The 14,935-nt window shown below is 43.2% G+C and overlaps 1 protein-coding gene across 1 annotated transcript in view; it reads left to right on the forward strand.

Annotated features, from left to right (window-relative positions):
• Sdha (succinate dehydrogenase complex flavoprotein subunit A) overlaps nucleotides 1-14,200 on the forward strand; it is a 36,185-nt gene extending 21,985 nt beyond the window's left edge. Inside the window, exons 11-15 of the mRNA XM_070042101.1 lie at nucleotides 3,341-3,459; nucleotides 6,381-6,492; nucleotides 6,683-6,813; nucleotides 8,085-8,198; nucleotides 13,648-14,200. Of these exons, the coding sequence (XP_069898202.1) occupies nucleotides 3,341-3,459; nucleotides 6,381-6,492; nucleotides 6,683-6,813; nucleotides 8,085-8,198; nucleotides 13,648-13,734 (563 nt within the window). The 3' untranslated portion in view covers nucleotides 13,735-14,200. The remainder of the gene's footprint in view (nucleotides 1-3,340; nucleotides 3,460-6,380; nucleotides 6,493-6,682; nucleotides 6,814-8,084; nucleotides 8,199-13,647) is intronic.
• The last annotated feature ends 735 nt before the right edge of the window (nucleotides 14,201-14,935 follow it).

Consider the following 14,935-nt stretch of genomic DNA (forward strand, 5'->3'; position numbering starts at 1 on the left):
CCTATAAACACATTTGAAGACTTCTTGAACTCAACAAAAAGGAACAAATTGACTCAAAAGGTAGCACATGTGTGATTCTGGAAAAGGCAGATGGTGGGAAAGACAGTAGACCACTCTGGTCAAGCTGTGTCCGTGTACTTGGGGTACCTAAACACAACTCCACTTGCCAACATGTGAAAAGCCCTTCCATAAACACAACAAAGTTCATTGTGTCTTAATGCTTTAATTTTAAAAATAGAAGGTGTGGAAATGTATACCTATCTGATATGTAAGCTGATTTTCTAAGTGGAAAGAAAAGAAAAAGCATTAGTAACAGTGCTAATTTCCTGGTAGTTTATGCCAGTTGTAGGGTTGGAACTTGGCCTCATATTCACTTCTTCCGCCCCAGGCTGGCATTCAGTCCTTAAACTATACCTTTTCTTCTTCGGATATTTTACAGTTTTACATTCTGTTGTGCATCTTGCTTATGGTAGTTGGTTACACAAGTGCACATGAGTGTTGAAATAAATAGAATTGTGCCCCAAAAGTCAATTTTGCTGAGTCATCTCTTTTTTTGGACAAGATAGTCAAAGTTTATATCAAAACAAAAGCTCTGTTGGATTACATCAAATGCAGTAGAAAAGGAATATTTAGGGGTGTTGTTAAGTTAACAGTATGCATAATGGTGGAATGGTCATTTAAAACTTTTTTTTTTTATGTCGGTTGTGGGGCTTGAACTCTGGGCTTGGGCACTATCTGCACTCTTCAGCTCAAGGTGAGCACTCTACCGCTTAAGCCACAGCTCCACTTCCAGTCTTCTAGTGGTTAATTGGAGATAAGAGTCTCACAGACTTTTCTGCCTGGGCTGGCTTTGAACTGAGATCCTCAGATTTCAGCCTCCTGAGTAGCTAGGATTATAGGGATGAGCCACCAGTGCCTGCCATTTAAAACTTTTTTTTTTCCACCATATTTCTATTTGGCGTAAGTGGCAGGTTTCTTAGTGTATCTTTTTTTAAAATTTATTGTGAAAATACTGTACAGAGGGGTGACAATTACATGGGCAAGATAATGAGTACATTTCTTATCAAGCATTGTAGCGTCCTCCTTTGTTTCCCCTTCCCATCCCTTCCGATCCTCCCACCCCCCCGCACCCCCAATTAAAACTTTTTTTTTGGGGGGGTCCGGTTGTGGGGCCTGAACTCTGGGCCTGGGCACTGTCCCTCAGCTCTTCAGCTCAAGGCTGAGCCACAGTGCCACTTCTGGCTTTTTTCTTTTTGCTTATGTGGTATTGAGGAATTGAACCCAGGGCATGCATGCAAGGCAAGTGCTCAACCACTGAGCCACCTTCCCAGCCCCCCATTTAAAACTTTTTATTAGCATACATTGATTATACAAAGGGGGTGGGGAGTTATTGTGACATTTGCACACTTATCTACAGTGTATCCTGTGATTGATCATTTGTTTAAAACAATAAAAACAAAAGTTGCTGGATTTGGTGTTACACACTTAGAACCCCAGGACTCAGGAAGCTAAATCAGGAGACTCATGAGTCAAGGGCAGCCTGAAGTACAATATATAACTAAATGCTATCTGTAAGAAAATAAAAAGATGGGGCTGGGGATGTGGCTTAGTGGTAGAGTGCTTGCCTAGCATGCCTGAGACCCTGGGTTCAATTCCTCATTACCACATACACAGGAAAGAAAAGCCAGAAGTGGCACTGTGGCTCAAGTGGTAGAGCGCTAGCCTTGAGCAAAAGAAGCTCAGGACAGTGCCCTGGCCCTGAGTTCAAGTCCCAGGGCTGGCCAAAAACAAAAAAGGGAAGAAAAAAAAAGATGTAATTCTAGCTACTCAAGAAGAAGCAGAGATCTAAGGGTCAGGGTTCAAAGCCAGCCCAGGCAGAAAAGCTTGTGAAACCATATCTCCAATTAACTACCAAAAAAGCTGGAAATGGAGCTGTAGCTCAAGTGGTAGAATGCTAGTCTCAAGCACAAACATCTCAGGGATTGCCCCGAAGCCCTGAGTTCTCAAGCCCCAGTATTAGAAACAAAACAAAAACTCTAGCAGACAGACCGCATTTGTCTCTTGAAGAGAAAGTGGCTAAAGTAGCTATTTGTCTTACACTTCGTACAACAAAATGATTTTCTAAAATGTGTCTGTTAAAACAACATTAAAAATTGCTTAAGTTGGGTGCCAGTGGCTCACACCTGGAATCCTACCTACTCAGAATCCTGGGTGAGATCTAAGGATCATGATTTAAAGCCATCCCGGGCAGGAAAGTCCAGGAGACTATTTATGTCCAATTAATCACCAGAAAACCAGAAGTGGAGCTGTGACTTGAAGTGGTAGAGCACAAACCTTGAGCAAAAAAGCTCAGAGACAGCAACCAGGCCCTGAGTTCAAGCCCAGGACAGACCCCCCACCCAAAAAAAAAATTGCTTATAACATTTGAAGTTCTTCCTGTTTTGGGTGGGAAGGGGAAATGCTGGGGATCAGACACAGCCTTGTGCATGGCAGGCAAGCACTCTACTACTGAGCTGGCTCCCAGCTTGAACCTTGAGATCATATCATTTTGGTTAGAGGACATAAGCATCAGGATCAGCAGGTAGGTCTTGAAGGTTTGTACAACTACCACCATCCTGGTGGTTCTGTTGACCCTTCAGGTAAGAACTGCTAGCAGAAGTCAATCCCATACCTTACTATTAATAGCATATATCTTTTTAATTTCAAATATGGTTTTATTTTGTTTATTCAAAGGTTATTTAATAGATGCCTAAATATCTCAACTCTGTATTCTTTAAAATTTGTTCCAGGTTGGAGCCTCAAATGTATTATAGTAGCTGATGTGAGGTCCTGAATTCACATATAGAGAAGGAGAGAGGGAGGGAGTGAGAGAGACAGAGACAGAATTGGCCCAGTCAATAGCTGTTTCCTCAGGTTGGAGGCCAGGACAGTATTAGCTAAGGTCACGTCTGCATTTTGTACACTCCTGGAAAGCTATGGTAAAATTTTATTGTTCAGAATGGGTTTTTTTTCTACATGCTTTTAAAAAGTTAAATCCTAGCCGGGCGCTGGTGGCTCACGCCTGTAATCCTAGCTACTCAGGAGGCTGAGATCTGAGGATCGCGGTTCAAAGCCAGCCCGGGCAGGAGAGACCGTGAGACTCCTATCTCCAAAAAACCACCAGAAAACCGGAAGTGGCGCTGTAACTCAAGTGGTAGAGCGCTCGCCTTGAGCTGAAGAGCTGAGGGACAGCGCCCAGGCCCAGAGTTCAAGCCCCACGACCGACAAAAAAAAAAAAAAAAAGTTAAATCCTAGCTTCTTTCCCTCCCTTCCCTTCTCTTCTCCTCTCTTTATCTTCAAGGAGACAAAGTTCCTCCAATAAAGGCAAATGCTGGGGAAGAATCTGTCATGAACCTTGACAAATTGAGGTTTGCTGATGGAAGCATAAGAACATCAGAGCTGCGTCTCAACATGCAGAAGGTAGGAGTAGGCTGCAGATACAACTGTCTGCATGGAAATTTGGTGACCAACAGCAGAAGAAGCGGTTCTTTGCTGTCTTATGTCAAACACAAGTGATTAGGAAGCCTCACTTAGAGAAAAGTGCATTTCTTTCCACATAGAATGCTGGGGTTGTTCCATCCAGAGCACAAAGCATGGCTGCATAGTATCATTAGCACTCTGTGTTTGTGCACAGTTAACATTCTCAGACCAACTCTGGCTGTTGTGTGTATCATAGCCAGAACAGGAAAAGCCAAGTCTCAGTGTTCTGGTAGACAGCTCACACCCATGCCTACATTCCATCATCCAGAAACTGTTCACATTCTAGCTTTCAACATTCAGGAGGTGTTTTAACACTGGACCCATTGCTATGCCTAAACAAGTTGGGAAGAAGGAAGGTTGGTAGTCAGTAGGTGATTGATCCAACCTCTGCAGATGCACCTTCTAGTCAGCACTGTGACCTTTTCCTCCACTGTCCAGGATGGTAACAGGCTATACTGGGGTAAGGAGTACTTGAGATGCGGTCAGCTTGTGAAACTCAAATGTTCACATTTTATTTCAGTTTTTATATAAATGTCTACATAGATGTTGATCCATAAAGAAGTTCACAAAACACTATGTCAATAAAAAGCTAGGTGTGATGGTATATGCCTGTTGTCCCAGCTGCATGACCAAGGCCCGCTTAGGTATAAAAATGTAATACCCTGGGGCTGGGAAGTTGGCTCAGTGGTAGAGCGCTTGCCTTGCATGCCTGAGGCCCTGGGTTCGATTCCTCAGCACCACATAAGCAAAAAGAAAAAAACCCGGAAGTGGCGCTGTGGCTCAAGTGGTAGTGCACTAGCCTTGAGCTGAAGAGCTGAGGGACAGTGCTCAGGCCTAGAGTTCAGGCCCCACAACCGGACCAAAAAAAAAAAAAAAAAAAAAAAATGTAATACCCTGTTTGAAAAAAGAGGTGTTAAAGTACCTCCCTTCAAGCATAAGACTGAGTTCAAATCCCAGTACTGCCCAAAGAAAAAGATTTACATGTGAAGAACCTAAACAGATAGATACACAAAGGACAGAAGACTGCTGAAGGATATGAAAGAAGTTTAACACATGTTTACTAAATTTATTTGTTTGTTAGTTGTTCCAAGAAACCATTAAGTGATGGTTTCCATTACAATTATGTATCAGATGAAATGCCTCCAAATTAATTAAATTGGTCTCATATAGTAGATGAGCCATTTAGGTTATTGAAACAAATTAGAAGCAAGAAATAGACCTATGTCCTTAGCATCCTACAGCAAGGGGGAGGAGAGTGAAGAGTGACGTGCCGATATGTTTGGTTGGAAGCTGCTGGGAAAGGCACTCAGCCAGTGAGCTTCAGGTTTTTTTTGTTTTTGGTGTTTTGTCGGTCTGGGCCTGGGTGCTGTTCCTCAGCTCTTCAAAGCCACTTGAGCCACAGAGCCACTTCCGGTTTTCTGGTGGTTTATTGGAGATGAGAGTCTCAGGGACTTTCCTGCCTGGGCTGGCTTTGAACCATGATCCTCAGCTCTCAGCCTGAGTACCTAGGATGACAGGTGTGAGCCACTGACACTCGGCTTCAGTTTTGTTTTGTAGCACATTTCTGGTGAATAAAAGCTATAAAAGGTACTTGATACTTGATAAGTGAGTTGCCTCAGAGAGTAATTGGGACCACTAGCCCCTTGGTCAGTCAGGCTGCCTTGCAGACTGATCAGCAAGAGTTCCAAGTCTTCTGCTCCTTCCTCCTCCTATACACTCACCAGTACCCTCTACAATCACTAGGGTGATCCTAGCTATGCTCCAGATAATGCTGGAGAATTAAAATCTTCCTTTTTAAATAGAGTACAGATTTGTTATGAGACTTAATAGAAACGAACACAAAAAAACTTGAAGCAACCTGAGTTATATAAGTGTAACCCCTCTGTTCATCACTTTTGTAACAATGATAATATGTGGGTGATATATCTAATTTTTTTTAAAGCTTTAAAGCTGGGTCCTGGTGGTTTATGCCCATAGTCTTAGCTATTCAGAAATACGAGATTTGGAGGATCACAGTTAGAGGCCAGTCCATGCAGGAAAGTCTGGGATTCTGTCTCTAAAATAAGCCAAAAAGCATGGCTGGAGGCATGGCTCAAGTGGTTGAGAGCTAGTTGAGCAAGCAAGCATTAGGACTTGATTTTAAACATCAGTATCACTTAAACAAAAACAAAACAAAAATAAAAAAAACTTGAATGGCAACAGACATTGGCCTGTAACACTAGCACTAAAAAAGGCAGAGGAGGAGCTGGGAAGGTGGCTCAGTGGTACAGTGCTTGCCTTGCATGCATGAGGCCCTGGGTTCGATTCCTCAGCACATAAGCAGAAAAAGCTGGAAACAGTGCTGTGGCTCAAGTGGTAGAGCGCTAGCCTTGAGCTGAAGAGCTGAGAGACAGCGCCCAGACCCAGAGTTCAGGCCCCATGACTGGCAGAAAAAAACAAAAACAAAAGAGGCAGAGGATCCTGTGTTTATGCCAGCCCGGGCTACAGTGAGACCTTGTCTCAAAAAAAAAAAAAAAAATGAGTGAACTCAATTTGAATTTCCTAAGTACTTTCCAATAAAGTGAAATGCAGAGATAAAACTAGCCTAAATACTAATTTGGGAGTTTCTGTGTGGCTTCTATAGTTCAAAAGTGTAGAGATGAACCAGGAACCAGTAGTTCACACCAGTAATACTAGCTATTCAGTAGTCAAAGCCTGCTCAGACAGAAAAGTGTGAGACTTCCCTCCAGGTAATCAGCAAAATACTGAGCTGGAGGCATAATTCAAATGATGGAGCACCACCAGTGAGCAAGAAGCCGAAGGCCTTGAGTCTGAGCCCTGGTACTGGCACAGCACAGTTTATGCATAATTCCTTGTTACAGTCAATGCAGAGCCACGCTGCCGTGTTCCGTGAGGGAAGTGTGCTTCAGGAAGGTTGTAAGAAAATCAGCCAGCTCTACGGAGACCTGAGTCATCTGAAGACATTTGACAGGGGTGAGTGGAGCAGCGTGCCCTGGGATTGCTTCCTTCTGTAAGGCGAGCCAGTATCTGTCCTCTCTACCTAGGGTCCCTGCCTCTGCCTGCTGTCCCAGTGGCCGTGCCCATGCTGCGTGGCCAGACTGGCCCGTCTAAGATCTGCGAGAGGTCACACTGTGACTCTCACAGTGTCCTTGTGTGTCCTCAGGAATGGTCTGGAACACTGACCTGGTGGAGACCTTGGAGCTGCAGAACCTGATGCTGTGTGCCCTGCAGACCATCCATGGCGCTGAGGCACGGAAGGAGTCTCGAGGCGCTCACGCCAGGGAGGATTACAAGGTGGGTCCTACACCTGGTGCTCTCCCCCTTGCGCCATCTCCAGTAACTTTCATCTCTGTCCCACCACCCTTAGACCCTGTGACCTTTTGCTTTGGTTGGAGTCAGCATCTACCACCCAGGTAGCATCTCTGAACAAAATGTGGCTAACGATTGAGTCGTGTGTTTTCAGGCAGACTGGTGTCTCAAGAAGTGCAGCTATAAGTTCAAAGATGGATATATTGAATGATAAAGATATGCATACAGCTGGGCACCAGTGGCTCACACCTGTAATCCTAGCTACTCAGGAGGCTGAGATCTGAGGATCGCAGTTCAAAGTCAGCTGGGGCAGGAAAGTCCATGATACCCTTATCTCCAATTACCACCAGGAAACCGGAAGTGGTGCAGTAGCTCAGAGTGGTAGAGCACTAGTCTTGAGCTGAAAAGCTGAGGGACAGCACTCAGGCCCAGAGTTCAAGCCCCACAACCACCAAAAGAGAAAAGAAATGTATATGTATGTATGGACTTTGCATGAGGCAGACACAATTTCAGGACTGTGTGAGGGTGATGATGGGTGGGGGAATGAGAATGTTCACTAAGAGGAGTTTCCCTGTGAAGTTGCATTGGTTTATCTTGTGCTATTTGGGCATTCTCACATGAGTATGTCCCCAGCATCGGCCTAGAACTGTGAACTTCTCCAGGGCTGAGATGAATGTAACTTTAGATACAAGGTAGCCCTTGCTCTGATCCAATAGTTACATATGTAGAGCTTGTGGTTTGCTGCAGTTGGAATGGACCAGATAAGGGGTCACCTTTTGCCATTTCCCACTCGTTTTCAGCAGAAAGAGCCACAGATTTGGATATTTGTTCTTTATTTGAATCAGCTTTTGCTCATCTTTCCAGATAACCATCTGTATGGCTTTCTTTACTAGTATTCAGCTTCTCTTTGAGAGTTTGAAAATGTTAATATACTTGCTAAAATTAAAACATTTAATAATAGTGATTTGTTTTAAAGACAGCTGAAAGAAAAAGTTTGAGGAAATCTCCCAGAGTATGGAGCAAAAAGAAATAAGGAAATTACTCTATAGATTTTTCAGGTGCAAAAGTGATATATAATTACAATGTTCACTATGTAGAAGGACCAAACAGAAATGGCTCCTTTGGATTCCCACTGCTGCTTGCTAGCTCCAAAAACCCACTGAGGCGTAGTGAGGCTCTCTGAGTGATTGCCGTCTCCAGGAACTGTCTTTAATGTCTGCTGTTGGTGAGAGCTGAGGATGCATTTTTGACCACAGGTGCGGATCGATGAGTACGATTACTCAAAGCCCATCCAGGACCAGCAGATGAGGCCATTTGAGGAGCACTGGAGGAAACATACCCTCTCTTACGTGGACATCAAAACTGGGAAGGTAGGTGGGGCACACGGTCTGCTTAGGGATGGGCTGAGCCTCTGTAGTTTGGTCTTCGGTAGTGGCCAGTTGGGGAGCAGCCTTGGCTTAAACCACCTGCTGAGAGACCCCAGGCCCAGACTCCAAGAGTTCTACATGTCAAGTTGAACCACTCACCCTGATACATCAATTAAGGAGATGATAATGGAAAAAGAACAAAGATTTTATTACGGGACATGCAAGGCACAGGAAGACATCACTTGAACCCATCTGCAGCTGCCTTTGTGGCAGAGACAATAAGCTATGAGTTTAAATACAGAAAGGGTCAGGAGAGAGAGGCATGTGTGATTAAGTAGTCTTGGTTTGGGAAGGGTTCTAAAGGAGTTATTATCAACTGTCATAACTTGAGGAGAGATGTATAAGTCTTCGTTGCCTGGTAGGTTATCTGTCCTGAGTTTTTGTCAGTTCCTTTGGGGTAGTGTTACCTTTTGTCACAATATTATAGGCATTGCCTGTCTAAAGAACAATTTGCATTTTTTCACAAGATGCTTATCTGTTCTTTCTAAAACCTAGGGTGACTGCAGAATCTCTTTCTACGATCCAGATTATAGGAGTCAGATATGGGGGCATAAGGAAAGTTATTAATTTTCAGTAAAATGGAGTTTAAGAACCTCTTAAATCCCCACTGATAAGCTACTGTGAGTCACATTTCTCACTAAAGATAAGAGTCCAAGACCTGAGGTGGTTCGGGTAGCCTTAGTTCAGCTCCAGTCCTGTGGGCAAGGCAAAGGGCGCTGGGTAAAGATCATGTGACCCCTGCCTGTGGTGGGGAAGGGGTGGGACTTATTAGTTGCTTTTGCTTTGCTGTGATAAAGTACCTGGCCTAAACATACAGGAGGAAAGATTTGCTTTGGACCAGATATTGGTACCTCCTGCTTGTAATCCTATTTGGAGGCTGAGAGCTGAAGCAGAAGAATCGTGGACTGAGACCAGTCTGGGTAGAAAAGACCTTTTTCAAAACGAAGAATGAAGGCTTGAAAGCTTGGCTCACCCTCGCCTATCAAGTATGAGGCCTTGAGTTCAAACCCCAGCGTTACTCCGTGCATGTGTGTGTGTGCACATGCGCACACATTCAAATTCTTTTCACACATTTTCCAAGGGTTTGGTCCATAGTCACTTGGTCTTGTGCTTGGGCAGACGTGGTGGTGGCATGTGTGGCAGAGGACAGGTGCTCATCTCGTGACAGACAGGAAGTGGAGAGGGGAGGGGATTCGCTATGGCCTGCCTCACTTCCCAAAGCTTTCCAGCCTCAACAAATAGTGATATCGATGAGGTTCATCATCAAAGGATCGAGGCTGACACAAAGTGAAAGTTAAGCGAAGCTTTACTTGGTGCCAAGCATGGAGAACTGACCTGACTGGTCAGGGCCTCTCTTTGGAGAGAGTGACCCCGCCTAATCCCCCAGGCTAGTTTTTACAGGGCAAAACCGCAAGCCACAAACTAACTGTAAACAGGTAGCGGTGATGAACTAATTTTACTCTTATTGGTTAAAGCAGAAGGGTTACATCTGTTTTTTTTTTCTTTTTTTTTTTCCTGATTGGACGCCTCCACCTGACCCGACCCTCGCCTTTGTTTTCTAGGCTCTGTCACTGAGGCTAGCAAGCAAGGTTACAGAAGCAAAGCATAGTAAAACAGCCCTGAGTCACAGGAGCACAGACAAAACAGAATCCTGGCTTGGTCAGCATGACCAATACTATCAATGCTATTGACACTATTACAGAAATTCTTTTTATTGTAAGCTCCTAATACAGCAGCTCGCGGCAACTGATGGTAGGCCTTTCTGCAAAGCTGCCAGCCTGGTAAACTTGACTGAGGGAGAGACGTTCTTTTGCTTTTTTAGCAAGGATGGAGGTTTTTCTTTAGCAAGAGGTTTTTGCCCTTTATTAATAGCAACTCAGACATGACATTATCAGCTGGGAACCAAGCATTCAACGTGTGATCTTGGACAGGACATTTTGTATTGAGTTATAACATTCCACCCTGACTTCAAAGGCTTTTGTCTCGTAATGCAAAATGTCTTCATCCATCTCCAAGAAGTTCCATAATCCTAACAATGTAAGCATTGTTCAGAAGCCCAAATCCAGTCCCTCTGACTTTCAAGGCAAACTCTTTGCTGTGAGTCCATATAAAAAAGAAAGTTACATACTCCCAATACACTATAGCATCCAGTAGCTTCTGATTGCCTGGGAAATTGAATCCTAGAAACACTTCCTTGGGTTTCCCTGTAAGCACAGGCTGCCGTAAGTGACTTTCTCTTCTCAGTGAAATGTCTTTCCTGTTGTCCTAGATGATAATGGGTTTCCTCCTTCCTCCTACTCTTCCTGGGGTTCTTTCTCTTACCCTCTCCTTCTACTCTCCTCTCCTTTATCTTGTCCTCATTTGAACTTGGAGCCGTTAGCCATTTTCGCTGGGTCTCATTTTCTGCTTTGGGGCTGGTCTGAATCTCAGTCCTCTCTCCTCCTCCCATGGATTCTGGTGTAGCTGGGATGAGAGGTATGGTACTACAATACCTCTGGATGGCTTGTTTTGTTGAGATGGAATCTCCCTAACTTTTAACTTTGGACTGGCCTCAAATTTTGATCCTTCTGAGTAGCTGGGATTACAGGCGTGAGCCACTGTGGGGGCTCCAGGTCTCTTTTTAATGGTGCTGATCTCTTACAACCACACATTCCTTATCTAGAGTTTTAAATGCATTTCTTTTCTGGCCAGACTGTTCATTTAACAAAATCATACCTGGCTTTTTTTTCTCTCAACAATAAATCTGGCTAAAAAGCCAAAGTAAACATGCAACACAGTTGGAATGCTTTTCTGTCTTTAAATTTCCTCTGCCAAGTTAATCAAATTAGCCAATTACTTTTTTGGGGGGTGTGGGGGTGGGGAGGGGATGCCAGCCCTGGGGCTTGAACTCAGGTCTGGGTGCTGTCCAGGAGTTTTTGGTTTTTGCCAGTCCTGGGGCTTGAACTCAGGGCTTGAGCACGATCCCGGAACTTTGAGGATCAAGGCTAGCACTCTACCACTTGAGCCACTTCTAGCTTTTACTGTGCGTGGGGTACTGATGAATTGAACCCAGAGCTTCATACGTGCTAGGCAAGCGCTCTCTCCTACTAAGCCACACTCACAGCCCAGTCTTTTTCCTTTTCTCAAGGCTAGCACTCTACCACTTGAGCCACAGCTCCACTTCTGGCTTTTTGCTGATTAATTGGAGATAAGAATCTCATGACTTTCCCCACCTGGCTTGGCTTCAAACCACAATACTCAGATCTCAGCCTCCTGAGTAGGATTACAGGCGTGAGGCATTGGTGCCTAACTAGTCCTTTTTAAATCCTCACTCAGATTCTCAGGACAGATGATGCAAATTCTTTGCAAACATGTGTCCAGTTCTCCGTAGTGGAGTTCTCATTTCTTCCTGCAACTTTATGAGCCTGGTCTTTACTGTCTTGAATTCTTTTGCATTCCAGTCTTTTGAGCTCCTACCAGAATTGCCTAGTACAGAAGCCCATTACAGCAATCTAGGGCTTCTCTTGCTTGATTCTCCAAACTTTCAAATTTCTCCCACAAGCCAGATGATTTATATTTTCCTGTTAGTTATTTTTTGCCTCACTGTACCCTGGCTTACAGCACAGAGATAGAAGGGTAGCAGCTGAGGCTGTAGCAAGCTGTGGTCTTCTTCCGTTGATGTATAGTCACCCCATTTGACTTTTCTCTGGAAATTAAGATTTAGAAATAACTTAGAGAGGCCCTGGGGCCCCCTGGGGCAAACTTCTCCCTGCAAACTTGAAAGGGGGGTGGGGGGCGCTACAGCTACACATTCTAAGTGCTGGTACTTAGACCCATAGCTTGGAAAGCATTTGACCTCCTGTCGTCAGTGTCATGGTTTGAAATGTTCATTAGCACTCAGGACCTGGGTCGAGGTACATAAAGACCTTATTTTCACCATTACTTAATTTATCTCTTTCATCTTAACATCTTCCCCCCCACCCCTTTTTGGTGTATTGTACAGCAGTATAATTTTTCACATGTTTATTCCATCAGTAGATAAGGCTTATACAATGTACAGTGGTTCCATTTCAGAGATTAAAAATAATTCAAATTGTGAAAATAAAATTAAAAGATAATATAATTACTTTATCTTTGAATACTGAACTTAAGGCCAGCTCTGTCAACACTTTAATTAGATGACTAGTTTGTCTTTAACTCAGGAAGTTGTTTTTAGAATTGATTATGAAGGCCTTTTTCTTTTTTTTCTTTCTTTTTTGCTGGTACTAGGCCTGGAGCTCAGAGTTTGGACACCCAAGGTGGGCACTTTACCACTTGGGCCACACCTCCACTTCTGGCTTTTTGTTGGTTAACTATAGACAAATGGTTCATATTTTTCTCCTTTGGCTGGTTTTGAACCTGGATTCTCAGATCTCAGGCCCCTTGAGTAGTTAGGATTACAGCCATGAGGCCATTTTCTGATATGTATGCAAATCAAATTCCCCTCTTATTACAGCTTGTTTTTAGTCATGTTTACTGTTTTTTAAGATTAAAAAATAATTTTATACGTGTGGCATGTGTAAAAAGAATAGAATATTTATAGGCCCATCAGTCAGAGGAAGCCCATTACATTTTGAAGTATTTCCTCCGAAGTTTTACGTGTATGTGTACTTGTTGATATATTTGATACTTGCAAATAGGAAAAACTGTAAGTAAATAGCTTAAATGAAGTATAACAGCATGTATAAGGTTTCCCCTACTTTGTATTATCTGAGCAGTATGTGAAGCATTAATAACCTTGTTCAGGTTTGTTTTATTTATTTATTTTTTTGGCCGGTCCAGGCACTTGAACTCTGGGCCTGGGCTCTGTACTTGAGCCACAGACCCACTTCAGCGCCACTTCGCCTTTTTTCTCAGTAGTTTATTAGAGATAAGAGTCTCAGGGGAAGCGAGACTTGCAGGCTCAGGGTTGTCTTAATTTTATTTTTGGTCCAGTCCTGAGGCCTGAACTCTGGGCCTGAGCATTGTCCCTCAGCTCTTCAGCTCAAGGCTAGTGCTCTTCCACTTGAGCCACAGCACCACTTCTGGCTTTTCTTTCTGCTTATGTGGTGCTGAGGAATTGAACCCATGGTCTCATACATGCAAGGCAAACACTCTACCACTGAGCCACCTTCCCAGCCCCCTGAGGGTTGTTTTAATTGCTGTATTCCATGTATGAATTTACCATAATTTCACTAAGCTACCATGTCTGTAGATGTACTTTGATTATTTAAGTTTTGCTGAAGCACATCAGAGATGGCAGTTTGTACATTCTTGTGCTCTAACTCACTCTACCCTTATTTATTTTTAAGTATTATCTTCAAATAGTTGTACAGAGGAATTGGGATTAAAGCAATTTATGAATACAGTGTCTTTTTTTTTTCTTCCTGTCAAGGTCACTCTGGAGTACAGACCCGTCATTGACAAGACCTTGAATGAAGCAGACTGTGCTACAGTTCCCCCTGCTATTCGCTCATACTAATTAGATGTGAAGTTAAGAACAAGCATCTGTATTCAAGTACCATAGCTCATGCCGTGTTCCATCATACCAGGCTTGGTGATCTCTTCTGTACCTAAATCTCTTCTGTATGTAAATCAGAAGTTCACTTCATAGGTTGTCTACTCAACGACCAGTGTCCTGCGGCAGTTCTCAGAATGAAAGGGCAACTCTGCCCACTGTTTTCCCTTCTTCATTGTTGGGAAGTGAAAAAACAGCATAGTTGTTAAAATAAAATATAAACAGGCAGCCTTTCTTTTATTTGTAAATCCATTTAAAATCCGGCAGTGATTGATATTTAACATATCTGTTGACAAGAAATATCAAAGATAGTGGTTATTATTTTGTTACATCAAAAGTCGTAAATTTTCTTTTATTTTTATTGTGAAAATACTGTACAGAGGGGTTACAATTACATGGGCAAGATAATGAGTACATTTCTTATCAAGCATTGTTGCCTCCTCCTTTGTTTCCCCTTCCCATCCTCCCCCCAACCCCCCACCCTATCCTCCTCTCCCCCGCCCACCAAAGTTGTAAAGTTTGTTTTAACACATAATGACTTGTACATCTCATTGTTGCAATGGATCCACCTGTATCCCTATTTAAACGATTTGTTTTTTCCCTTCCCCTCCACAAATTATACCAACCTCAAATACAGTGAAAGCAGGGGTTATACCATAGGGGGAGGGACATACAAAGCAACAGAGAAATAATCTTATAAATGTGTTAGAAACAATCGCCTGAAAGAAAAAAATATTTGAATACATATCTTGGGGTTCATTTCCCTAACATCAACTTATCTGACCTTTTCTGCTTGACTCACACATATACTAGTTATTGCAAATAAGGGAAACCATGGGACCTAAGTTTCTTTGGGCCTGGCTTACTTCACGTAATATAATTTTTTCCAAGTCTTTCCATTTCCTAATAAATGGGGCAATGTCATTCTTTCTGACAGAGGCATAGAATTCCATTGTGTATATATATACCACATTTTCTTGATCCATTCATCTACTGAGGGGCATCTGGGTTGGTTCCATATCTTAGCTATGGTAAATAATGCTGCAATAAACATAGTCGTGCTGGTAGCTTTAGTGTGGCCTTGTTTGGGATCATTTGGGTAAATGCCCAAAAGTGGGATTGCTGGGTCATAGGGGAGCTCTATGTGGAGTCTTTTGAGGAACCT

The sequence above is a fragment of the Dipodomys merriami genome, unplaced genomic scaffold (genome assembly GCF_024711535.1).
Source record: "Dipodomys merriami isolate MVZ:Mamm:240054 unplaced genomic scaffold, mDipMer1.0.p SCAF_32, whole genome shotgun sequence".
NCBI lineage: Eukaryota > Metazoa > Chordata > Mammalia > Rodentia > Heteromyidae > Dipodomys > Dipodomys merriami.